Raw genomic sequence first — 27,695 nt, forward strand, 5'->3', positions numbered from 1 at the left:
TATATCAAAGTTTAGGATTATAATCTTTGCCGTGACAAGGATGTCATATTACATTAGCAAGGCCCCGCCCCGATGTTATTCGGTCTTTTGGTGTCTGGACTCCTCTAACTTATTGACCTCCATAACCACACCATTCATTTTGCAGTGCTTTATAGAAGAGCCCAATTTCTTCTGCATTTTAGATGTCCTCTGACGCATATTTTTCCAATAATGAAGCCAAAATATATTTCCTGACATTTGTTACAGACTCAGTGTCCGTAGAAGCACGTTCGTTCTGGCGTATTTTAAAATTAATATTGCCGTTTTTTTCTAAATTGTTGAGCCTTTTCCATAAGTGCTGGCCCAGTCACTAGTGGCTTCTTCTGTATCATTTGCTCGAACCACATTGACATTCTATGTCGATTTAGCAATGTCCGTCTGTCAGTCTGTGGAAGTCTCTCTAGCTTCCGAACAAAATAAAGTAAGTTGATAAAAATTTACTCAAATGTGTATTATGTCCGCAGGACTTTTGGTATTAAAAATGGACCATGTAGGTCCACGTCTTCGTAAAGCCCCCATATAATAACGGTACCTCCCGATATTCGGTATATTGATGATTTTAGCGACATTATTTACCGGAATTGTTTCAAATTTCGCATTAGAAGTTCATAACGAATACTACAGGCTATGACAGAAAATTGTCTGAGCAAGTCCACGTCTTCCTATAGCCCACATATAACGGTACCCCCGATATTCGGTATTTTGATGACATTATTTACCGGAATTATTTCAAATGTTGTTTTTAAAGTTCGTAATGGATACTACAGCCTAAGACAGAAAATTGTATGTGCAGGTCCACGTTTTATAACCCCCATGGTACCTCCCTATATTCGGTATTTTGATGATTTTAGCTACATTATAAACAGTTTTTTTCAAGTTTCGCATTTGAATATTGTAATAGCTTATGACAAAAGTTGCCTATGCAGGTCCACGTTGTCGTATATACCCAAATATAAGGCTACATTCGGTATTTTTAAGATTTTAACAGAATTTTTAACGGATTTTATTTTTTGAAAATTGCCAAATTTTCACCAAATGGTGGAGGGTATTCAAAGTTGGGCCCAGCCGAACTTACAGCTTTTTTACTTGTTTTTTTTATTGAATGAAAGCAAAAAATTTCGGAAATAGCATCGGAAATTTAGAATAAGTTTAGTTTTGTTCGATTTAATCACCTTTGGTACGAATTATGGCCTTCAAACGGCCTATGAAATCGTCACACGCTACCCGAATGTTGCTCTTCGGTATTTTGGTCCATTCCCGGTGAAGCGCTTGCATGAGGTGATCGACACTTTGGTATTTTTTAGTACCAACCTTGCTTTTCAAAATACCCCAAAACAATAGTCCAACGAATTGGTATCCGGTGATTTTGGTGGCCATTGTGCGCTGGAAATGAAGTGAGGAACATTATTTTGTAAACATTCTTGGGTTGCGCGGGCTGAGTGCGATGTTGCTGAGTACTCTTGGAATGTCCAAGGTCTGCGGACAAAATGTTTGAGTGCCCAAGGCTTTAAAACACCCCCCAGAATATTATCGCGATAATATTCGGCATTTAATCTGATGCCACGGTCTATTAATACGAGCGGAGAGCGACTATCGGCTAAAATGGCGGCCCACACCATCACCATGGCCGGCGCTTGAGTTCTGGTGGTCAACTGAAGGTTGCACATTTTCACCTGACCTCTTTAGGAAGTAAACACGATCATTTTGTTTGTTTACAAACTGCTGGACAATGAATGTTTTTCTCATCGGAGAAAACCAAATTCGACAGTTCACCACTTTCGGCCAAGCGAAGCGTCTCTGTAGCTCTCTTGAGTCTTTTTTCTTTCCGTTGCGGTGTAAGTTCTTGCACTTTTTGGAATTTTGATGCCTTTACTCCGATGCCCATTTTTCAATATTTGCCGAATGGAATATTGGTATAGTTCAGCTCACGAGCCATTTGTCGGTCACTGCGACGCGGGAAAAAAGTCGATTAAGTCGCTTCTTTACTTTTCGAACCATTTCTGCTGATGTTGCTGTTTTCTTTCGTCCACTTCCCTGACGTCGGGCTACGCTACCAGTATCACGGTAACCAGCTAAAGTTTTTTCACATTTAAATGTTGGAGTGCTCTAACGATAGCCACTTGTGGTTTTCCAGCCAAGTATAAAGACACACTATCACGATTGGATTCCATCACGAATAACTTTTTTCTGGAATATTCTCAGCAAAATGCTTTTGTACGCTTCTAAACATTATAATGAGCTATCACTGGAATAATTTTAACAGCTCGAGTGGCTTAGAAATGACAGCAGTCTGAATTCGGTTGTAAATCAATCAGAGCTCTCAATACATCCGAAGGTAATCAGCTCTGCTCAGCATGCCTAGACGAAACGAGGGCGCCTGTAACAATGTCACAGCCGAGTTCATTTATAACTCTCTCTCTCTCTCTTTCTCTTTCGCTATCCAGAATTAAAATCGAGAAAAATTTACTCGTATAAAGAAACATGAAATGTTTGACTCATGATTTAGCATTTGAGTATGAGCTCTGGGAGAGAAATTTCAGACTCTTCATTTATGAAATATTTTCCCTATTTCAGAATTTCCCCTATGAATGAATAAATAAGTGACGCATTCCAATAAATTCCTCAAAAACACATTTTCATTCAAAAATTAATAATACCAAAATATCTTTGGCAACATCCTGACTTGCTTGCGCAGATCAAATCAATTAAAAATTGAAAATTCCAAACAACAAAACATTCAACAATTACTCTTATGTGAAGGGAAACAAAACAGAACCCCACAAATGGATCGAAAGGAAACGTAACACAGTTTCAAATCAACTGCTACAACTACAACTGCTGGCCGACGGCCGACAGGTGAATGAAAGCATAGGCCAGCAGACATATATTAAACGATCCCAAATGAATCGAATCGAGCCAAAAAAAAAAAAAACTGAACAGAAAACAAGTAATAAACATTTGAGCTAACACCCGATATATCGAGTTGTGTGTGTGTGTGTGTGGATTGAACAAATGTGCAAACCGACAGCCTTGTTGGATGGACGGACAGACAGCTCCGACATATTTGTGGTAATGCTAGACAGATGGATACATCGGTCAATTGATAGACAGGCCAAGATGGACAAATACCATGTGGCACCATACTATGGTCGTACATTAAAACATTTCACAAAAAGTATGATTTGCTTTTGAGAATATGTATCAAAGAAAAAAAAAAAAAAAAAAAAAAACACAGAACAACAACAGCAACTGAGAATAACAACTGCAACATTTGCTGAAATTGGTGTAAATCGTTTACTATATCGTTTTGAGTGAAGGAAAAAAACAATAAACAAATGCACACAGTGGGGGATTTGGTAGAAATATACTTTGATGAAATAATGATTGATGAAATAATGATCAACCAAATCTAGTTGAGAGCTGTCATGTGCCAAGTCACTAAGCTAGACTCATACTATTTTTGGTAATTATACCCTACATCACATAAATGGCAAGGGTATTAAGTCTTTGTGCATTTATTTGTAACATGGAGAAGGAAGCGATATAGACTAAAGGGCTGCAAGTGTGACATTTTTCTCTATTTATGCCATGGAGGGAAAACGCTCGTCATGTTGTGCCCTGTTTGATCAAACGCATAACAGTACGTGACATCCAACCAAATGCTCGATGTCTCGTCATGTCGGTCAGACTCAAACCCATCGTCATAACATGTAATGACCAATAAAAGGGGATGTTGAGTAGTGTGTCATACAAAAATGTTCTATCAAAAAACAACAACATTTATGAAACAATTTCCAACGAAAAAGGTACACACGTGATGAAGGCAAAGCTCATTCGCTACCTGCTTTTCCGATATGTGAAAAAATAAATTTCTTGTAATAAAGAATTCCTTGGCGAATACTAAAATATTACAGGTACTTCTAATTGTTCCACACAATATGTCCACATTTCGTGGTTATTGACGAAACAATCTAAAAAGTTAATCCTTTTTAAAAAACAATAATCCCTCCGGTAGTGAGGTGTAAATGAGAATGGGTGCTACTGTAATTCACGTAACAACACTATATACTTCCATTGTTCAATTCTGTGCATATTCTGTTATTGAATGAGAGTCAAATCTCTGTCAACAAACTTTAATTTTAAAATAACACTATACGTAGATAGAAAATAGGCAAACAATATTTACCTCTTTTTTATGACCACATTTTTATGATAATCACCAATAAATTTGGATTGTTCAGTATATATTTCATTTTTTCTATTCATTTGTTGATGTCTATGCACATTTTGTTATTGAACTCAATTTTATATTTACGCGGTGTTTGTTACTTCAAAATTACAGCACACACAAAACACACCCTCACCGTCGAAAGTAACACACACACACTCTCAATTTAAGCACACGTACACAAATGACACACAATTTGACGATGACACGGTTCGATGTCATCGTCGACACCCTGCATTTATGGAGAACACCATGCAAATATTCGAGTCAGCCATGCCACGATCGAACCTTAGACAATGGCACACATGAATCAAAATGGGGGATGTTGTTGGTTGTCATTACCTATCAAATACATAGCACATGATTGAGTAGACAAAGTCAGTGTATCAAAAAAAGCATAATTCATACAATTCGGCTTGTGCAGGCCTTTAATATAGACCCATAGTTACTTTTGAGGATCTTCATAGAATCAATTTCTGCGCCGATTTATGCATGTCAGTCCTTCCGTCCGTCTGTCCATATATTTTTGTGAACAAACTGCAAGTCGCATTTATTATACGATTGAGATGAAATTTTCCAAATAATATTTGATTGGCCCAGGGATGAAGTCTACTGAAATTAGTGAGAATCGGTTCAAATTTAGATATAGCTCCTATATATATCTTCAACCTATTTCGGGTTAATTATGCACCAAATGGCCAATATCAGCCCAAATAACCTGAATTTTAGCACATTCGACCGAATCCAGTCGAGAAGCAAGTACATCAAATTTGGTGAAAATGGGTTCAGATATAACCATAGCTCCCATACAGGATGAGATGAAAAAACTGCAAACCAACTTCAGATTGCTGTCATTTCTAACCCACTCGTCCGACAGCTGTTAAAATTATTCCAACAGCATTCTGGTGCGAATTTTCCCGAAAAAAAGTTATTCGTGATGGAATTCTAGCGTGATAATGTGATTTCTTTATATTTGGCTGGAAAACCACAAGTGGCTATCGTTGGAGCACTCCAGCATTCAAATGTGAATAAATCTTTTGTGTCTCGTACCATCGCTCGTTACTGTGATACTGGTAGCGTAGCCCGAAGTCAAGGAAGTGGACGGAAGAAAAAAGTAACATCAGCAGAAATGGTTCGAAAAGTAAAGAAGAGACTTCAGCGAAACCCGCGTCGCAATGACCGAAAATGGCTCGTGAGCTGAACATATCGCAATATTCCATTCTGCAAATATTGAAAAATGAGGTCGGGGTAAAGCCATTGAAATTCCAAAAAGTGCAAGAACTTACACCACAAAAGAAAGAAAATAGACTCAAAAGAGCTAAAGAGTTGGTTCGCTTGGCCGAAAGTTGTGAACTGCCGGTTGGTTTTCTCCGATGAGAAAGCATTCGTTGTCCAGCAGTTTGTAAACAAACAAAATGATCGTATTTACTTGCCAAAGAGGTCAGCTGAAAATCTGCACGTTCGGTTGGCCACCAGAACTCAAGGGCCGGCCATGGTGATGGTGTGAGCGGCTATAACAGCCGATTGTGGCTCTATGCTCATATTAATCGACCGTGGCATCAGAATAAATGCCGAATAATATCTCGAAAATATTCTGGAGGGTTTATTAAAGCCTTCGGCACGCAAAAATTTTGGCAGCAGACCTTGGACATTCCAACAGGACAGGAGCAATGGTGCTCTCAGCATGCGTCTCCCAAGAATGGTTACAAAATGAGGTTCCTCGCTTCATTTCCAGCGCACAATGGCCACCAAAATCTCCGGATACCAATCCGTTAGACTATCGTGTCTGGAGTATTTCGGAAGGCAAGGTTGGCACTAAAAAATACCAAAGTGTCGATTACCTCAAGCAAGCGCTTCGCCGGGAATGGGCCAAAATACCGCAGGGCAACATTCAGGCAGCGTGTGATGGTTTCATTGGCCGTTTGAAGGCCATAATTCGTGTCAAAGTTGACCAATTCAAACAAATCTAAACTTGTTCTAAAATTTGATGCTATTTCCGACATTTTTAGCTTTCATTCAATTAAATTATATATGTTTCATCCGATTTGGGGATTAAAGTCCCTCACACACATAGTATGCACTCCGCATGAATGATATTTTGTACTTGATCTCAGATACGGTCCATAAACACCTCTATAAAATTTTATCGAGATCGGATCAGGATAAAATGTAGCTCCCATATATATATATATATATATATATATATATATATATATATATATATATATATATATATATATATATATATATATATATATATATATATATATATATATATATATATATATATATATATATATATATATATATATATATATTTATCTGATATCTAGTTTATTGTACACCAAATGGCTGTTATTAGCCCAAATGGACTGAATTTTGGCAATTCCGACTGAATTCATCCTAGAAACAAGTGATTCAAATTTTGGTGAAAATCGGTTTAGATATAGCTAAAGCTCCCATATATATGTTTCATCCGATTTGGTTTTTATGTCTCTCACATGCATAGTGCATATTACAATAATCTTTGTTACCAGCTCAGAAATAAGTGTTTAAAATTTTGCCAAGATCGGTTCAGATTTGGATATAGCTCTTATATATATCTTTATCCGATTTCAGTTTTTTTTTTGTGCACCAAATGGCTAATATAAGCCAAAATTGACAGAATTTTGGCAATTCCGACTGAATTTATCCTAGAAACAAGTGATTCAAATTTTGGTGAAAATCGGTTTAGATATAGCTATAGCTCCCATATATTTGTCTCATCCGATGTGGTGATTAAGTCCCTCATATGCGTAATATGCACTCCACAACAATGGTATTTGATTCCGGGCATCAGATACTGCTCGAAAATACCTCTGTCAAATTTAATCGAGATCGGTTCGGATTTGTATTTGCCTTCGATATACACCTTTATGCGATTTTTCGGTTATTGCCCGCCATAATAATATTAGCCCAAATTGAATGGATTTTTCATATTAAACCGAATTTTACCTATTGGAGAAATTCTGTCTGGTACATCTAATGTTCCAACCTTTTTTAACCCTTTTGACCTTTCCTCACTGGTTTTCTAAATATCTTTGACAAAAAGTCAGATTCAGAAGTTTTGATGACTAAGAGAAAAAACATAGGATCTTTCGGATATTTCTTTCCTTTGTCACTCCCCAAAAATCAAAAGCAGACGATTTTTCATTCGTTGGCATTTGTGCTCTCTGAGTTTTATTTGAAAATTAAACGGATATGTCTTGTAAAAAGCAATCGCGACTGTAAAATAGATGATATTTCCTGAAAATTGCAATTTGTGCAATTATTTGAAACCTCATACAGATAATTCAAAACGGTACTTGAGACAAGTAAAAAAAAAATTATTTAATAATTTTCATATAGAAAATATGGCGCCCAATGCGGGCCAATGTTTTATTAATTTTCATATTAAGGCTGGAATTCCTTGTAAACAACCTGTATGAGTTTGTTTCAGTCATGTCGATGTATGGCATATAAATCCAATCCCTGCGACGGCAATACCTCCGCAACAAATTGATACAGGCGAAAAAGCATCGGAAAATCTTTTAAGAAAATTCTTGAATTTTTTTAAATTAATCGATTTGTAATATCACCCACTGTTCCCCATTTTGTAATACGCTCGAACATACACCCAAATTGCTCCATATATACACTTGCTGGCCATAAAAATTGCCCGAACCGAAATCCGCATAAAATTTTGAAAGATTAAACAGCCGCCAGATAGACACTGACTGCCCGCCAACTCATGTTGTGCGATCGTGCAATTCCCATTGAGATTCAATCACGCTGCTTTAAATGGCATAATTCATGTGCTCAGATGTTCAGTGTAATCTACGGCTGTTGTCTGTCTCCCTGCTGCCAGCCAGCCAACCAGCTTGTTTGCCTTCACTCAATGCTAAGCAGAAATGCAGGTGTTTTGTTATTTTAGGGCCATTCAACAAAGCAAAAATTCTCTAACAGCAGTCGTCAGTAGTTGTGTGATTTAGTAGCCATTCAATATCCCCCCCCCCCCCCACTCGCCATAGACATCAGGGTAATGGTGTTATGATTTGAAACATTCTGCAGATGTCCAGATGTTAGCAGGTAGTGTAAAATGCAATACCGACAAAGTAATAAGGAATTTATTTCCTTATCGTTGATGTAAATATGGAAGGGGATTATTATTTTACTGGTGACCTGCAATAGGTTAAGTATGGAGGGGACCCGGATAAAGATGGTAGGGTAAAAATGTTTGCTTTTGGTGAGATTTTAAAAACAACAGTTTTGAAAATATTGATTTAAGGTAACCAAAATCTCCTTACAACTTAGGGAAAGAGAGTGAGAGAGACAGGCAGACTGAACCAGACAAGCAGACTGACGGTAATCTCATTTTCATTTGAACAATCGATCAGATTTACGCACAATACGTCAAACTGTTGAAGATGATTTTGCTAAAAATTATAGAAGATTTCAATTCGGGATGTTTTTAAAACATAGGCATTGAAGATATTGGTGCAGAATCGTAACAAAGGGAGAGCAATCTTAGAATTTAACAAATATTTAACGAAAACATATGTTCGGAGAACTCCTATCCCTTTCTATCTCTTACTTCATGTTTATACAATATCTGTCTAATTTTTGAACCAGTGATGTAACTTACAAAGAAATCTAAGGACCTCATGAAACGTGACGAGGTTTCATTCGTACCTTCACCCCTCTGTAATTATAGTGGAGCGACCTAAAAAATAAGCTATTCTTAATCAGTAGTCATAAAATTGCTGTGGCGCCCAAGGTGCATGTCTTACTCGCAGCTCTTAATGATGAAGTTTTCTATGTCGTAGAAAGTTTATGAAATATCACATGAGGACAATGGCGCCCAACGTAATTTTTTAAAGTTGTCATATTAATTCAGTACTCTATACAATAAAGAAGTGACATGTTATACGTGGTTCGTACCTGTAACCCTCTACCTCGATGGTGCGAGCAGTCTATAGAATTGGCAATATTTTATCAAAAGTAATATAAATGCTATGGCGCCCAAAGTGCACGTCTTATAGTAATGTTTTATCGTTGTCCTATTAAATTCAGGACTTTATGCAGTAAATGAGTTATATTTAATTCGGGGTTCGTACCTGTGACCCTTTATCTCGACATTCCTCCAAATACTCCAGTCTTTGATCAATTTTTTTTATTATTTTTTTTTTTTTGATGTGGCAAGACTCTCCTTTTTTGGGAGATGGTTAAAATTGGCTTGCGCCTTCGACAGGAGCTTTTAGAGTCTATACCGACTACACTCCCTACTCTATTGCCTTTGCTGACGAGTGATTTGAAAAATGAATAGGATTTCTTCTTCTGTGTTCCCCCAAGCATTTTAAATCAACTTCATTTCTGATATCACGTCATAGTTATTTGCTCTTGGGTAACCGTTCTTATTTCTTCTCTTTGGAATTGTATAAGTATTTAGGTTTCTAAATAATAGAAGTTTTACATTTGGCATTTCCCACTGGGACATCCGGTTTCTACAAAAATGGTGTATGAGAACTCTCTTAGCAGCTGCAATTTGGCTGATCCGAGTTGAGCGCTCGAAAGGATGCTTCAACATATATTTGGTTATTATCCATCCAATAACCACTTGGGAACACCCTCCCACTCAGGCTAATACCAACCTACTCATCCAAAAGTGGTGATAAAGTTATTTTCTGATTCTCTGTCGATGTGTTCAAATTTTTAACGTGATGGAGCCCAACGTGAGGACTTTTTTTGGTTTCTTAAGCAAGCCTTTGTCCAGAAGACTAAGTCTGATTCATGCCACACCTATTGTGTACAGACAAGAAACACTAAATTTGTTACATGCATCAAGACGTGGCGCCCAACGTAAGCTTGTTTAAGCCAAAATTAATATCCAGAATTATGAACTTCTTGGACATGTTCCAATTTTTTCAAACGTCATGATTGAAATATTAAAATTCCCGAAAAGTCTATGCCGACCCAAATTTTTCTATCACAAAAATGTAGCATATCCACTAACACTCTACGGATGTTTTGGTGCTTGGAGAGATGGAAGCACATTTTCAATTGATGGATAAAGTGGCGCCCAACGTTTGTCACGAATATTTCCGTTCCGTCATACTTGCCAGCAAACTCACCAGCGCCCAAATTTTTTTTTTTTTTGCTTTATGCCAGTCTGTTTGTGGATCATCGAAATAATCATTTTGAACCTCCACAAGGTATTCGATATAGACATGTCCATTTGTAGAACATACTCCAGCTTACGAAGAGAACGAAATAGTTTGACGAAAATCACGAATTGTTCTCAAAGTTTGCATTTGAAATTCGCAATTAGTACTGCCATCTCTAGCAGATAATTGTATATGCAGGTTCAACATTTTTGTATAGCTTCCGTATAATATTACCCCCCGAAAAACGAAATTTTGATCAATTTAGTCATATTTGTAAAATAATTGTTTGTAATTTGATGTTCGTAATTGGTACCATCTCCTCAGGAAGTATATTAACTTTCTTTTCCCGAGTTTTCATATAGCCCTCATATAACTATATCTTCCGATATTAGGTATTTTATGATTCAAGCAGCATTTATATACCGAAAACTTGATCCCAGTACTTATAGACACATTTTCAGAAGTGTTGTTTTCCAAAAAGTAAAGGATATTAACGGTTCGACGCTGGCGAACGTTATTGTTTAGTTAATTGTTTCTTATTTATTTTTTGCCACATAATGAGGTAGAAAATATAGCATTTTAGTATGACCTTTCATATTCACAAAAACTCTACGGATTTTTTTGGATGATCGGAAGAATGGAAGAACAAATTTGTTAGATAAATAAAAGGGACGTCCAACGTCCATTATGAATATTTCAATGCTATTCTACCAGGCCTTCAGTAGCTGAAATATTTAAAGTGGCGCCCAACGTTTTTTTTCTCATAATATTACATTATTGATTTTTAAAATATATGGAAAAAGGGGCGAATTATTGTGGAAGAAAAAAATTGTACAGGACATTTGGGTTATGATCAAGGGAATAATGAAACCGTCACTAGAGGCTCGTGGGAGGAACATGGCTCGACAATACTAATCATTACCTTAAAATTAATAAAAAGTGTCTCCATATTAAATTCGCTGTTAAAGTTTCTTTTTGTTTCTCCCCTAAAAAAATAGCTGCTTGGAATTTGCGGAAAAAAAAATCTACCGTCCTTCTGCATTATGGCTCACACACTCACTTTCCACTGTCTGTTGCTGCAGCAACAGCTGCTGCCGGGTTTTCATATTGCCCTCATATAACTATACCTTCCGATATTAAGTATTTTAATGATTTAAGTAACATTTTTGTATCGAAAACTAGATCTCGGTATTTATAACATATTTTCAGTTAGAGTTACTATCTAAATAGTGGAGGGAATTAATGGATCGGCGAACCATATTGTCTATTTTCTTTTATTTATTCTCTACCAAATAATTAGGGACAGAATTTTAGTATGACCTATTAGTCCACAAAAACTCTAAGGAATTTGGAGGTCATCGGAGAAGTGAAAGCTTAAAATTTAATTGATAAATAAAGTGGCGCCCAATGTCCATCATGAATATTTCAATGTTATTTCAATGCTCAAATACCGAATGAAGTGGCGCCCAACGTTTTTCTTTATAATATTGCATTACTGATTTATTAAAATATATGAAGACAAGGTTGGATCTATGGGTAGAAACATTAACACTTGTGCAGGACATTCGAGTTATGATCAAGAGATAGAAAAAAACTAAAATGTCATTAGATTCTTTGTAGAAACGGAGTAAGACAATCTTGATTTTTTCCAACTTGCCATCATAAAATTTATACAAATAACTCAATATGTATTCGCTGTAAAATCTTCTGTTTGTTTCTCCCCTAAAAAATAGCTGCCAGGAATTTGCGGAAAATTAATCTACCGTCCTTCTGCTTTATGGCTCACACACTCACTTTGCACTGTCTGTTGCTGTCTTTGTAAACTTTACATTGAAGTGCTTTAAAAATAACAAATGTGACGCGTTTTCAACAAGTGTTGTGTCAAGCATCATCAGCAGAACCATCAGCAGCATTGTCATCAGCTCAAGAGTCAGAAATGAGGCAAAAAGGGGAGGCTAACAAAAAAATCGCCAAAGAAAAGTAAAACCAAACAGCCAAATGCAGTAGCAGCAGCGGCGATGATGACGATGAAGATGTCTTGTGTTGATGATGCTTGTGATGATGTTGAAATTTCTGTTTTATATTTTTTTGCCCATTGATAATATGGCCATAACAGTGATGAAAAAGCACAGCAACACCAAGTACTGTAGATGTGCTGTTCAACCACTCAAAAGTGAAGAGTGGGAGAGAGATGGAGAAGGAAAAAAGAAATAATTTTAAAGTTCTTTTAACGGGCATTCTTGTCAAGTGTGATGTTATCAACAAAAAAGTCATCTTCTCAACAGTTTAGATATGGTTTACAGGCTTGCATATCAAATCAAAATGTGTGTGTGTGGGTGTGAGAGAGAGAGAGTAGGCAGCCAGTGTTCCGCAAGGAGGCGCCAGCCGTTGTTTGGCCCACCAAAGCAATGTGGATTAAATGAAAATACATATTTTATTGGAACACACTGCTCCTCTTCTTTCGGGCACGGCACCAGGCGCTCAACAATACTTCACTGCAGGAGCTGTCAACAGAGAATTGCTTTCACAGAGAGTGTGTGTGTATGTATACATCTGTGTGAGTTTGTGCCTCTGTGTATTTAAGTCTGGTGTGGCAGTCAGCTGTTGTTGACATTTTTAGAATGGCAAATATAATTTTTCTCCCAAAACAGCATGCTGAGAGTGTATGTTTGTATGTTGAGTATGCAAGTATGTCTCTGTGTGAGTGTGTGTGTGAGTGCGCTCTCAAAGAAACATGTGGAAGCCACTTGCTGCCTTATTTCTAGTCAAGAGGAAACCCTCAGCATTTGTTGGCCGCACAAATGACGAATGAAGCAAATGTCAGCAACAGCTGTTGGCACACAGACGTTCGCTCGCTCGCATACACACACACACACTCAGTGATCTACACACTTGAAGGCACAAACAAATGTACACACGTACTGTAATCACAGACTGTGCGGTACTTCACATGTTACAAACAGCAACAGACGCAGCAGCAGCAGTGACAGCATCAGAACGTAAAATATTTAATTTGTCTTTGGAAATAGATTTTTTTCTGTTGTTGTCGAAAGACAAATTTTTGCAGATTGTTTTCCTCCAGAGGGTGATTCACAGACTTTTGACGTTTGTCGTTGGGTTGAGAAGGTAAAGGGGTGACAAATTAAATGAAGCATTTGGTTCATGGAAAAGGCTTTAAGGAATACTTAAGCGAATTTTGAAAAGTTTTGAGATCAGTATTCGATTATCGTATGGCTTTAAAAATTCGTCTATAGAACAAATAACAGAACAATAACTTGGCGGAACATTTACCTTAGCAAACTCTTCAACTTCAATACATATTACTTAGCCCACATCTTACCGTGGAACTCAATCTAACCATCATATTGTTAACCTAATTCTCCAGGTCGGATTTGTCGGAGAGGATCTACATGTTCTTAAGAGGTAAGACCAAAGATATAAGTCTTCAATTCAGAAGTCGGTGTACATTAAAATCAATTTTATAATTGTCCTAAGGTCCGTTACTTCTAATTGATTAGTCATCTTTCCCTGGGGGTAGAAACCGAAATGGAGGCCATATTATTTTATAAAGAGCTTACACATTTTGGCACCAACAACCGATGTATCTAGGATAACTAGTATTAAAAAAGTGTCATATGGGGCCTTTGTTGTCGAACATCCTCCTTATAGCGATACCACATCAGTCCGATATTTTTTTATATTTCAGCTGCAATCTCAAACCGAATGGCTTTCATTTGATGAGGTCAAAATATGCCTCATCGAAATAATGGTTTCAGTCCCTGGGTTTCTTTTCCGTTTTAGGCCATGACTTTCCCATCTACATATATAATCGTCACAACAGAACTTGTGTTAGCAAAAATGTTTGTATGTGGAAAATTTGAAGAGAGTTGAATGAGTTAAATTTAGAGTTTCGCTTCCTTTGAGCTCTTTTGTTTGCCAAAACCTCGAACCCTATGTGGGGCAGGTATCAGAAGAAATGGTCCGACCTCTACAATCGTTACAACATATCTTGTGTTGTTGTAAATATTGAAATGTTCCAAGTCTGAATAGAATCGGATGTTAATTTCGCGTTTTGTGAGCTTCATGGATATTCGAAATGTTGACCCTTTGTGGGGGAGGTACCAGAAGGAGTGGACCGATATATCCCATTTACACGCCAGACCTTAGGTTAAGAAAAATATTTTGATGTGTGTAATTCAAGAAAACTAGATGATTATTTCGGATTTTATAATCGTTTTGGTTATTCAAAACTTTGACCCTTTGTAAGGGGAGGTTTCAGAAGGAATGTTCCGATCTCTACCATCTTTATAACAGGCTTTGTGTTGATAGAAATATTGAGTTGTCCTATGTGTGAATGGAATCGGATGTTAATTTTATGAGCACCATGGATAAAAAACATGGACCCTTTGAATGACAGGTACCAGAAGGAGTGGACAGATATATTCTATATTCACACCAGACCGTGGGATAATAAATATATTGTGATGTGTGTAATTTGAAGACAATCGGACTCTTACATAAAATTTTATAAGAGTTATAATTATTCAAAAAGTTGATCCTTTGTGGGGGAGGTACTTGATGGAGTGTACCGATACCATCCATTTTCCTCCTGACCTAGCAATGATGCATATGTTAGGATTTCCAAAGTTGGAGCAAAATCGGATTATCCTTTCTCTTTCTGTGCAGTAAAATGCTTTTTTTTTGGGAAATTTGGAGCTTTTGTGAGGGAGGTACTAGAATGAGTGTACCGATATTGCCTATCTCTGAACTCGATTTAAGTTTGATAATAATATTGGGATGTGCTTTGGACTAAATCGGTTACGGCATATGAGAGTTATCGTGCCAGCCAGACAGACATACAAACGGACTTCGCTAGATCGTCTCCAAATGTCCTGAAACGGATTTGGTTCAAAGAGACGTAGTGTTATAAACAATGAGGCACGTTTTGGCCCTCTCTAGCCATATAACTGAGGGTATAACAAGTTCGGCTGGGCCGCACTTTTTACACCCTCCACAAGTTGGAAAGTAACTTATGTATAAATATGTCTATAAATGCCGAAATTCCAGTATTCGAGTGGTATGCTTCACTTCGGTTATTAAAACCATCCAATCCAAATTTAAAACAATTCTGAAAAATAAATTTGACTTCAGTCATCAAAATACCGGATATCGGGAGGACAGGGGCTATAGAAAAACTTACGTAGAAATTTTGAAATATTAGCAAAAGAACTCATTGCGAGATCCATAAACTGTATTTAAAGTAATTCCGTTAAAAAATGTGGCTGGCAAAAAACCGAACATCAGGAAGTACCTTTATATGGGGGCTATAGGGAAACATGGGCCTATATAGATAGTGTTCTGCTGCAGGATATAGAATCTAATATGAACTCTAAATATCGACTTTTAAGCCATTCCGCTAGAACTTGAACCTAAATTCATCAAAACACCTAAAATGGGAATGTACAATTATATGGGTGCTCTAGGATCTTCTGCCAGTGGTAGTTTTCGGAATTGTTTTTTTGAAAAATTTCAAGTTTCTTTCAAGTGGTGGGGGTGAAACGACTTCCCACCAAAAATACTCCTTACAAATCTGGTTACTATACGATTTTTTTCAACAAGAGTATGTCGGACAAAATTGACATTTGGCCACAAACAAGTATTTTTTAAATTGAAATAAAAATTTGAAAAAAATCAGCTGGAATTATGTTTTCCTTCGGCATTCGTCATACAAGAACAGACCACAAATATGTATGTTATCGACCTTTAATGATCGGAAAGAAAAAACTGCAGATTTTGTAATATATGTCCTTGTTTGGTGGCTTAACATTCCGGGATGGTAAATCGATTTGTAATTAGTATTTTTTTTTGTCTATTGTGTGACATCCAGGGATATTGCGTTTGACTGCTATATCCTCTTGCATTTGACAGCTATATTCGTGGTGCCATAATTCCAAATACTCATCTCCAATTTTTCCGGGTTATCAGGATCTCCCTGCCTTTAGTGCCGAAAACACCTTTCTGGTATCGGGTAATCTATTGTTTACAATTTTTCTGAGTTATTGCATCTTTAAGATAAGTTTCTTGTAGCGATCAATAACTGTCAGCAGTTTTTTTTTTCTTCAAATTATAGAAGGCTATCAAACTTCCTCGCACAAATTTTTTTACCATGACATTTCTGATATTCGGCTATTGAATCATCTGTTTTAAATACTAGTTTACACATCACGTTAGAGCCATACGTAATGCGATTTTTTTTTCATTTTTCTTTAGCAGCAAATGTTTCACAGATTTTTGAGTTTGAGAATGTGAGCCTCTAGCCATCAGGAATAGTCGATAACTTTCAAACACCGCTTTTTTTGAAGGGTAAAATATTTGTCAATTACCCCGCAAAACATCTGTTTTAGGCACAAGAATCGACATTAATCAAGCATTTCAAAAAGAGTCGTGTTTACACTTTGACGTCTGTGGAACGTAGTATTATAGCCATTGGCAGATGTTTACCCACCACCAACCTACCATATTTGTTATTATTTACACAAACCAGATGCCATAACAATGCCATGTGTTGTACAAATCGACATTATTAATTTGTATAACAAATAATACAACGTAATTTCCAAAACAGTATTCAAATGATGACAATTAAAAAAATATATTACGATAATTATAATCCAACACAATTTCTTGCGAGAGAGAGAAAGAGATAATCCATTTTCAATCAGGTTTGGCACAGCAAAATTTCAACAATTCAATATTTAGGAAACTAAATATTGAGATTCCAATAATAATTTATTAAATTAGGAATGAAGTGATAAGCAATTATTTCATTCAAAATATTGAAATTTTCACAGAATATTTTTGGATTTGTTTATTTTTCAATTTTTGTTTTTTTTTTTTTGGAAATTTTATTTTGTTTTTATATATATTTTTTTTTTAATTCAGTTGAACTTACATTGCACAATTCCATATTCATATTGAAATACTTGTGAATATACTTTTTACTAATTTTGAACAACTTATGTTTAATTTATTTATTTTAAATATTTTTCAAATCAATTTTTTTATTTACATCACAACACACTCTTTTTAGGATTTTCATTCAATTTATTTCAATATTCTAATAAAAATTCCGCCGGTAATAAACTAATAATTTTAAATCTGTTTCACTCAATACAAATTACGCACGGACTTTTTTGAAGCGTTAAAAGACGGATCCATTAACAACACACCCGCGCGCTCTAAAAGTTTCCGATAAACAGAGAGTGGTTGTGCTGGCTGGTTGGCTGGCGGTGTGGTATGGTATGGTGTTGGTTGGATGGATGGATGTTTGGTTGGTTGGTTGCTTGCTTTGTTTGGTTGGATGGCTGTAGATATAATTGTTTGGTCTGAAACGTGTGACTCAACCACACATACACACACTCCCAAAGAGTGGCATGTCGAGATTGTTGCAATGACCATTTTTGTTGCCTGAATAACTCAGGCTGGGCTCACATGGCACGGCATAGACTCCTTTTATTGTTTTCTTCCAACTTGCCCAACTGAAATGTTTAACATAAAGTGAGGAGGCTTGACGTTGTAGTTGGTGCGAGTCTGAATGTACCGGCTGTTGTTATCAGACTTCTAACATAAATGTTTGATGCCAATGACACACATCCATGGTGGAAACCTATGTACACACATACAGATCCACCCACCCCTTACGCACCAACTGTTGTCACATTTGGAAGCAGACACAACTGAGCCACACAGACATATCCTTGGAATAAAGGAATGAAATGAATTCACACACAGAAGCACACAAACCTACACACAATGTGTTGCCAAACTATTAAGCACCGCAATTTGCCGCCAACTGTTTGCTGTTTGCCTGCCACTTTTAATACGAAAATCTCTACAAACACAAAGATATTGTATTAGTCAACACACACACACATACAAATATTGACGACCACAGATTCGTAGAAATAAAATGTGATTTCTTGGTAAGCAGTTGGAATGGGATCAAGTGAAGTAAGTCATTAGTGTGTGTCCTGTGCAAATTAAAGCGACAGTTAATCTCATTTTTGGGAGACAAACATGGAATTTTACCTGACTAGCCGGAAGACCATGGAAAAATTTCAAATGATGTATTTGTAAACATTTTACCTAGCTGGAAGTGTTTGATTTTCATAGCCAGTCGTTAAATTCGTATCGGCTTGTCAACAGCAAAGGTGGAAATATCGCCAGGTTTAACTTGCATTTGTGTCCTATGGAATCTAAATCATTTGTTGAAAAATACGTTTCTTTGCTCTTTACAGAGTCTAAAGTACACCGTATCATCTTCTCCTTATTTGGGAGTTAAGTTTCGTATGTTGTTGTGATGTTGGGCAATGGCGCCCAACATAACTTTTTTCGGTTTTATTAGAATCAAGTAAAAAAGCTTCGGCCGGGCCGAACTTTTTAATGCCCTCCACCACTTGGAACGAATTTGGCAAATTTAAATTCTGCTAAAATCTTAAAAATACCGAATGTAGCCGTTATATGACGGGGAGGCGCCGTAATATGGGGGCTACACGAAGGCGTGGATCTGCACAAACAATTTTCTGTCATAGGCCGTAGTATCCATTACGAACTTTAAATACCAAATTTGAAATAATTCCGGTTAATTACGTCCGAATATCGGGAGGTACAGTTATATGGAGGCTATATCCAAACGTGGTCCTGAACAGACAATTTTCTGTCTTAGGCTGTAGTATCCATTACGACCAAAACCAAATTTAAAACAATTCCGGTGAATATTGTCGCCAAAATCCTCAAAATACCGAATATCATGAGGCGCCGTAATATGAGATCTATACGAAGAAGTGGACCTGCACAGACAATTTTCTGTCATAGGCTGTAGTATCCATTACGAACTTTAAATACCAAATTTGAAATAATTCCGATGAATAACGTCACTAAAATCATCAAAATAACGAACATCAGGAGCTATTGTTATATGGGGCTATACGAAGAACTGGACCTGCACAGACAATTTCATGTCCTGAGCTGTAGTATCCATTACGAACTTCATATACCAAATTTGAAACAATTTCGGTGAACAATATCGGTAAAATCATCAAAATACCTAATAAAGGGAGGTACAGTTATATGGGGGCTATACCAGAACATGGACCTGTTTAGCCCGTTTTCAATACCAAAAGTTCTGCAGGACCAACATACAGCTAAGTAAAATGTTATTAACCTATTTCATTTCGTTTGGAATCTAGAGTGATTTCTACAGATGGATAGACAGACGGACATCAATAAATCGACATGGAATTTGATGCTGATCAAAAAAATATATATATGGATATGGATATTTCGAGATGTTACAAACGGCATGACTAATTTAATATACCCTCCAAACTATGGTGGTTGGTATAAAAAGAGGGAAACTGCTTGTCGTTTGGAAAGAATTAGCCATAACGGCTTCGGAACTGTGCCTTCATTAAGTGCCTCAATCAGTCGAACAAAATTAGATTGGGATGCTTTCAGCCAAACCTCGATGTTTATATAATTTTCCAGTTCTTTCCAGACATCATTTCCAGTTATCCTGCAATGGCTTGGAAGCTACAATACTCAATATCAAATTTATGCAGGTCCGAAGCATATCTCCATTCCGAAATGGTCGACGACTTCAAGATTAATAACATTAGCATTTTTAGAGAAACATGGCAATAGATCGTTCACTGAATGTCATATTAACTAGAAATTCTGTTTTTCTATACCCTCCACCACCAAAAATGAAGTCAAGAAGTCATTCGGAAGAAAGGTGGTCATTCTGTTTGCACCACCTCGGAATATTGGCGGAAGTCCCGATAAAGTATATATTTTCCTGATCTGTGTAAAATTCTATGCCGGTTTAGCAATTTCCGTCTGTCCGCCTGTTGAAATCACGATAAAGCCCGTACTATGAAAGATTGAGTACAGGTATTAATATTATTCCTAGGATATTTAATACTGAAAAATGGAATATATCGGTCCACGTTCATGTATAGGTCCATATATCTTTGTTACATATTTTCAATATTTTTGAGACTTTTAACCCATATTGTATTGTGATGCATTCTTCATATACATTTTTCGTAATTTACAACGGTACCCATTCCGCTAATAGTAATTAAAACATAAAACATATATTCACAGCAATAGCAACAACCAAAAGAACATACGACGATAGAAATTGGGGCACCGTCAACCCACCAGCCCAGTGTACGTTAGCCGTGAAATCGAACATTTGGCTACAAAATGCCGTTGACTGCATAGGGTAAATAATTCTCGTTGACTTGGAGATGCTAGTCACATATAGTAATAAGATTTTTGTATGAAGGGTTGGTGATTTGAAATCATTAAATTATTTGATGTCCTTCGACCAACAGAATCGGGAATACCTTTTGGAATTTGATTTCATTAAGTTCAATGGCTGGTAATTCATTTACATAGAAGCTTTCGGCACGTTGTTTTAGATAAGTTTTCGGCTCCTCCTTCTACCATGGAGGTCTCGGCCCGTTGTTCTACAGTAGTATTTTGTTAATTGTTACACGGGGGTTTCGACACGTTGTTTCACAGGAATCGGGTCTTTGCTGAAACAGTAGTTAAAATATTGGCTATGAAGTAGAGCTAGTTATAATCTGTAGTTCCAGCTAGTAAAATATCCTAGCCATTAGTGACGAGCTATACAACGAATTCCTTATTAGTCTTAAGCGACCTGAATTTCGGCTTCCGAACAATGAGTTGCGGTACAGGAATAAACGATTCATCAACGCCCAGACGAAACAGCTGAAGCTGGAATCTTGAAATTTTGGTTACTCTTGGTCCGATGGGGTCAGATAAGGCTGGGCTTTTGGAAAATTTTACTAGAACGGTACGAAAAGTTAGTAAATGTGGTACCCTTTGTATTTGTCGAATCAGTAGGTGGAATTCTTAAATTTGGAATGAGGGTCACTGATGGAGTGTGTGATAGATGTACCGAAGGTTTTATCGAAATTCGGCATATTAATGTACGAAAAGTACCAAAATGTACAATATATAGTACCATTTCGTATCATGTGAACGGTTAAAAATTGAAAATTTGGAATAGGAATCAAGGTTGTGGTGTAGGGTAAGGAGGTAGTTTTGGAAGTGTGAATTCATGTATATGAAAGGTACATAACTGTAATAAATTTGGAAAAATTTGAATTGCGATTTGGGTAAATACAAATTACTATTGTATTGTAGGACTAAGGTTTGTAGGTAGTTTTGGCAAATTCGTAGTTATGTTTACTAAATGGTACTAAATTTGGTACCATTTAACTTTTTGGGAGAACCTGAAATATGAAAATAAGATTTCAATGGGATTGTATGATGTGTGTATTAAATGGTACTAAATTTAGTACAATTTGGATTTGGGTGAACCAATAGAGCTGGTATCCTGAAATTTGGAAATAAGATTACTGTCGGAGTATACGATTGGGATATGGAAGAAGTTTTGGAAATTTGTACTTATATATAATAAAACGTATTAAATTTGGTATAATTATGATTTTGGTGAACCGATAGATCTGAAATCATAAAATTTTGAAGTTGGAGTGTAGGATTGGGGTATGTAGGATGCTTTGGAAATTCGTATTTATGTGAACTAAATGGATCTAAATTTGGTATAATTTGTATGTGGGCGAACCGATAGGGGTAGTATACTGAAATTTAGAATTAGGTTTACTAGGTGGAATACTGAAATTTAGGCTGCATGTATGAAGTTTTGGTCAAAGTTTTGAATACCTGCTGGTGTCTAGGATATAGAGACACGGATTGTTTTGGGTTTGCGTACAAAGTGTTACTATATTTGGTATCGGGTGAAGGGATTGAACTGAAATTCTGAAATGCGGCGTGACAAATTTGGACTATATCGACTACTTCCTTCATTTTAAATGAGATATGTTATAAGTTTTACAAAATATTTAAATGTGCGTGAGGTACCAGATATAGTCGACCGAAGTATTCCATTTTCATTCTTCATCTAATACAGAGAAAAATATTTGTATGGGCCAAATTAATAGAAAATCGAAGGTTTATATCCAGTATTATGCGAAATCATAAATTCCATATTATAAATTCCCCATCTTTGTGGGGGAGGTACCAGAAGAAATGGTCCGACCTCCCAAATATTGAGATGTAGCAAGTCCGAATGGAATGCGATATTAATTTCGCGCTTAATGAGCTTCATGGATATTCAAAATTTTGACTATTTATGATGAAGGTATCACAGGGAACAGACCGGTATATCCCATCTTTACAGCAGATCTTATGTTAGTGGAAATAATGGGATATGTGAAATATGAAGAGAACCAAATACTTATTTCGGGTTTTATGATCGTTTTGGTTATTCAACATGTTAACCCTTTGTGAGAGAGGTGCCCGAAGGAATGAATGGAATGGTATCAGAAGGAACAGACCGGTTTATCCCATCTTCACAGCAGATCTTATGTTAGTGGAAATAATGGGATATGTAAACAAGTAAGCAAAGGCTACAGTCGAGCGGGGCCGACCGTTGAATACCCTACAACACTACAATAAACGATACAGTTTATATAGGCGAGATACTCGAAAGAATTCCACAAGATATTGTGACAAATAATAAAAGAAAACCATCAGGTTTCGTTCTCTAATCTTCAAATAATGGCAACTTAAACTAATTTGCTCATTTCCAATTTATTGGTAGATGTTGCACTTAAATGGTCTTCCTAGATCTGGAACCAATATTTCTCAAAGACCTATAACCTCTCAGAAGTAGCAAAAGATTAACATTTATTATTGGTTTTTGACTGAAACGCATCTATATGAGATACAGACATTTGACTATATTCTTCAACGAAATCAGCGTTAACGAAATAGTCAGAAGTGCGTCTTTCCTGTATTTGTGAATTCTCCAAAAAGTCACTGGAATGGTCATTTTCGTATTTTGTCTACAAAAGTTGGCAAACTATTTCACACATTGAATATTTTTGGATGGCCTTCCAAAACTGCTTGACTTTTGCAATGTCCGGTAACCCCTATTCAAATGTGCGTGAGGATCGGGCGATAATTACGACCTGCTGATAATTTTGCAGTTTTTTGGTCCATTTCAACCCCTAAATATATGGCGATCATCTCCAAAAAGAGTAGGCTTCTATTCTGACCCTCATCTGATCCCCATGCAAAATTTCGTAAGAATCGGGCCATAAATGCGATCTGTATATGATATCCTGATATCCCAACTACTTAGTTTTGTTAGCTGTAGAAATATTCAAAATGAAAATATGCCAAAAATATGACAAAATTGAAAAAATATGAGAAAATGTTACAAAATGAATATTTTCAGCTTTAGAGAGATATTTTTATGCGATTTTTTTAGACGTTATTTCTTTCCTGCCAAGAGGCCATTCTAAATTAATGAGAACTGTCGAAATCAGTTCAGCCGTTCTCGACATATAAGAGATCTTTCAAGCATATTTTCTTTGATAGACATATATATCGCACATATTTTGCTATATATCCGATTTGTTGGATGTTAACATCAATGCAAAGATCAGAAGTAACCTTGACATGGCTTTGTGATTTCGCCGGGATTTAAAATATTCGCGGTTTAATGAAAAATTTTGATTTTTTTCAACAAAAAAGATATGGTCTATTTTACCCGCTAAATATTATCCGATGACCACCCAAATTGGTAGGCTTCTTCCCCGCCCTAAACTCTAGCTACATGTGAAATTCCGCGTCGATTGATCTATAATTGCGACCTGTATAGCTACTGCAAAATCCGACATTTTTTCAGTATTTGGTCCATTTCAACCCCTAAACATTTGGCGATCATCTCTAAAAGAAATAGGGTTCTATTCTGACCCTATCCCCACCTCCATTCTAAATTTCGTGAAGATCGGGCCATAATTGCGACCTGTAGAGTGATTACAAATTAACATGGACAGACGGGCAGACGGACAGACGGACGGACGGACATACATAGCTAGATCGACTCAGCTCGGCGAGCTAGGAAGATCCATATATACTTTCCTATATGGGAAACCAATATTTCGAGGTGTTACATAAATTCTGGCCCAATCAAACTTATAATACCCCCAACACATAGTGTTGTAGGGTATAAATATGAAGAGAACTAAATACTTATTTCGGGTTTTATGATCGTTTTGGTTATTCAAAATGTTAACTCTTTGTGAGGGAGGTGCCAGAGGGAATGACCCTATATACTTCATCCTCAGACCAAATTTCGTTTTATAAGAAATATTGGGGTGTGTGTGCAATTTTAAGACAATCAGACACTTATTTCGCATTTTATGAGAAATAGAATTATTTGAAATATTTACGCTTTGTGGGGGAGTAGGAGTAGACAGATATCTACAATCTTCACAACAGATCTTATATTGATAGAAATATTGGCGTGTGGCTAATTTTTAAGAAATTTTGGGATTTACGAAATTCTATACTGTCCAGATTTATTTTGTCAGTCTTTGATGTAACTCTAAGTTAAATCGAAGTTTGAACGACTTTATTCTATCCAAGGACTCAGTCCAGTATAGTATGTATCTTTATCATACTATGGCTTCCTGGTAATCCATTACCTAATAGCATGATTTGGAAGTAATGATTAGTAACTGATTTTTAATATACGACCCTAAGGAAAACGTAACATCAAACATATAAAATTACACATTCACAGATTAAGAGTATCACCTACACATACCAACACGCACACACATTGTTACACAATTTTTGGCTGAAGTTTGCCTCTGATTTTGACACTTTCCCAGTTGCGTTTGCTTTCCCAGTTTTTTTCTTTGTTTTGTCGGTGTGCCTCTGTAGTGAAGTTCTCTTTTGAAATCAACTCGGTTCTTATCGTTGTCATTGTAGTTGTACCTACGTACTTCTGTTTTCATATCCTTATAATTTCTGGTGCGTTTGTGTGTGTGTGTGTGAGAACTGCGTGAATTTTCCCGGCATTTACCGGATGTTTTTTCTCTGATTTCTTTTTTACTTGTTCGAAGTTGAGTTCTGCACCTCCCCCACCCCCACGCTTTAGAAGGAATGTCTGATGCCGACAGGCACACAAATTCCATCCAAACCATCTAACCACCCGACCGACGACTACACAATGTAAAAGTAGTTTGTAATGCTGATGTTGTTGTTCCTGCTGCCTCCGCTGTTATTGTCGGTTGTGATTTGGTCGTTCGGTCGGTCTGTCGGCTGCCTGTTTTGTTGTTGTTAGTTGCTGGTAGCTGAGAGCGAAAACAGATTTTAATTTCAATTTTCAATTTTGCATTAATTTTGAATTGAATGTTTTTGACATTCGCCCTCCAACAAAAGAAATGAACAGAACGGAACAGAGCAGAACAGAAGAAATGATTCAATTCAAAAAGAAAATGAATGAACGAACGAACGAACGAAAAAAACAGAAATGAATTTAACTTTTATTTTTGTTGATTGGTTAAGGGCCAAAGTATAAATGGCGAATTTGAGTTGGCGGGAGTGCAAGTGAATTTTTGAGAAATCAAATCAAGTTAATTTTTAAGGGCAATATCGCACAAATAGACGGTGGAATTCTTAAAAAAATGCGACATTTAAGCAAAATTTTCTGTGACAGGAATCAAATGGCGCTTTTCTATTGAAAACAAGTAAAATACTATCAGTCGGTTTTGCCGACAGAGGTTCCGAAGCAGTTGGCCACTATTGAATAATTTGTATCTGACCTAAGACTGATATACATAAATATTATAATGTGACAGATTTTTGGAAAATGTGGAAATATGCGTGAAGTAATAGATATAGCGAACCGAAGTATTACATTCTCATACTTCAACTAATACAGATAAAAATATTGGTATGTGCAACATTTGAAGGAAATCGAACATTTATATTGAATTTTATGCGATATCATAAATTCCGATATATTTAGATATAGCAAGTTGTAATGAATCGCCGACTAATTTCGAAAATTTATGACAGATATAAGCATTGAAAATTGTGACCATTTGTGGGTGAGGTACCAGAATGGGTTGGGAGATCTTCACAACAGATCTTGTGTTAGCAAAAACAAGTAAAAAAGTTCGGCCGGGCCGAACTTTGAATACCCTCTACCATTTGGAACGAATTAGAAAATTTTCAAAAAAAAAAAAAATAAATAAATAAATAAATAAAATTAATTAAAAATTCTTTTAAAATCTTTCAAATATCTAATATAGGAAGGTGCCGATATATGCGGGGATATACGATATTGTGGACTAATAAAGACAAATCTATGTCTGGGCGTAAAGTACTCACAAGGAACTCCTTATGTGGATTTTAAGATAATTCCATTGGAAAAAGTGGCTAAAATCATTAAAATACCGAATATAGGGGAGCGCCGTTATATTGGAGATATACGATATTGTGGACCTATATAGACAATGTGTGGATTTTCAGACAATACGATTGGAAAATGTGGCTAAAATCATCAAAATACCGAATATCGCGGGGCACCGTTATATGGGAGCTATACGTTATCGTTAACCAATATAGAGAATTCTCTGTCGGGGTAAAAGTGCTCACAAAGAATTCCTTGTGACCATTCCGTTGAAAAATGTGGCTAAAAACATCAAAATACCGAATATCGGGGGGTACAGTTATATATCGCGGACCTATATAGACAATTCTTTTTGAGGGGGTAAAATTCCCACAAGGGACTCCTTTTGTGGAATTTCAGACAATTCCATTGAAAAATGTGGCTAAAATCATCAAAATACCGAATACCGCGGGGGTACCGTTATATAAGGGCTATACGATATTGTGGACCTATATAGATAATTCTCTGCCGAGGTATAAAATACCCACAAGGAACTACTTGTGTGGATTTTCAGACAATTCCATTGAAAAATCTGGCTAACATCATCAAAATACCGAATATCGGAGGTAGGGTTATATGGGGGCTATACGATATCGTGGACCAATATAGCCCATCTTCGAACTTGACCTGCCTGCAGACAAAAGAGAGATCTGTGCAAAAATGTAGCTTCCTATCTTAATTCGTTTAGACTGTAGCGTGATTACAACAGACGTACGGACGGACAGACATACGGACAGACGGCTAAATCGTTTTAGAATTTTACGCTGATCAGGAATATACATACTTTGTTGGGTCCAAAATGATTATTTCGATGAGTTACAAACGGAATGACGAACTTAATATACCCTCCATACTATAGATGAAAAAACTGCAGCCA

The 27,695-nt window shown here is 36.5% G+C and overlaps 1 protein-coding gene across 2 annotated transcripts in view; it reads right to left on the reverse strand.

The window, feature by feature from the left end:
• Positions 1 to 27,695, reverse strand: part of LOC101887757 (protein CBFA2T2) — a 165,883-nt gene that overhangs the window by 42,766 nt on the left and 95,422 nt on the right. Inside the window, exon 1 of one of the 2 annotated variants that reach the window (XM_059128441.1) lies at positions 17,402 to 17,545. The exons of the other annotated variant lie outside the window; for it this stretch is intronic. Within the exon in view, the coding sequence (XP_058984424.1) occupies positions 17,402 to 17,422 (21 nt within the window). The 5' untranslated portion in view covers positions 17,423 to 17,545. Of the gene's footprint in view, positions 1 to 17,401; positions 17,546 to 27,695 lie in introns of those variants that run through there. 2 annotated transcript variants of the gene reach the window in all.

The sequence above is a fragment of the Musca domestica genome, unplaced genomic scaffold, assembly GCF_030504385.1.
Source record: "Musca domestica strain aabys unplaced genomic scaffold, Musca_domestica.polishedcontigs.V.1.1 50, whole genome shotgun sequence".
NCBI classification, from domain to species: Eukaryota; Metazoa; Arthropoda; class Insecta; order Diptera; family Muscidae; genus Musca; species Musca domestica.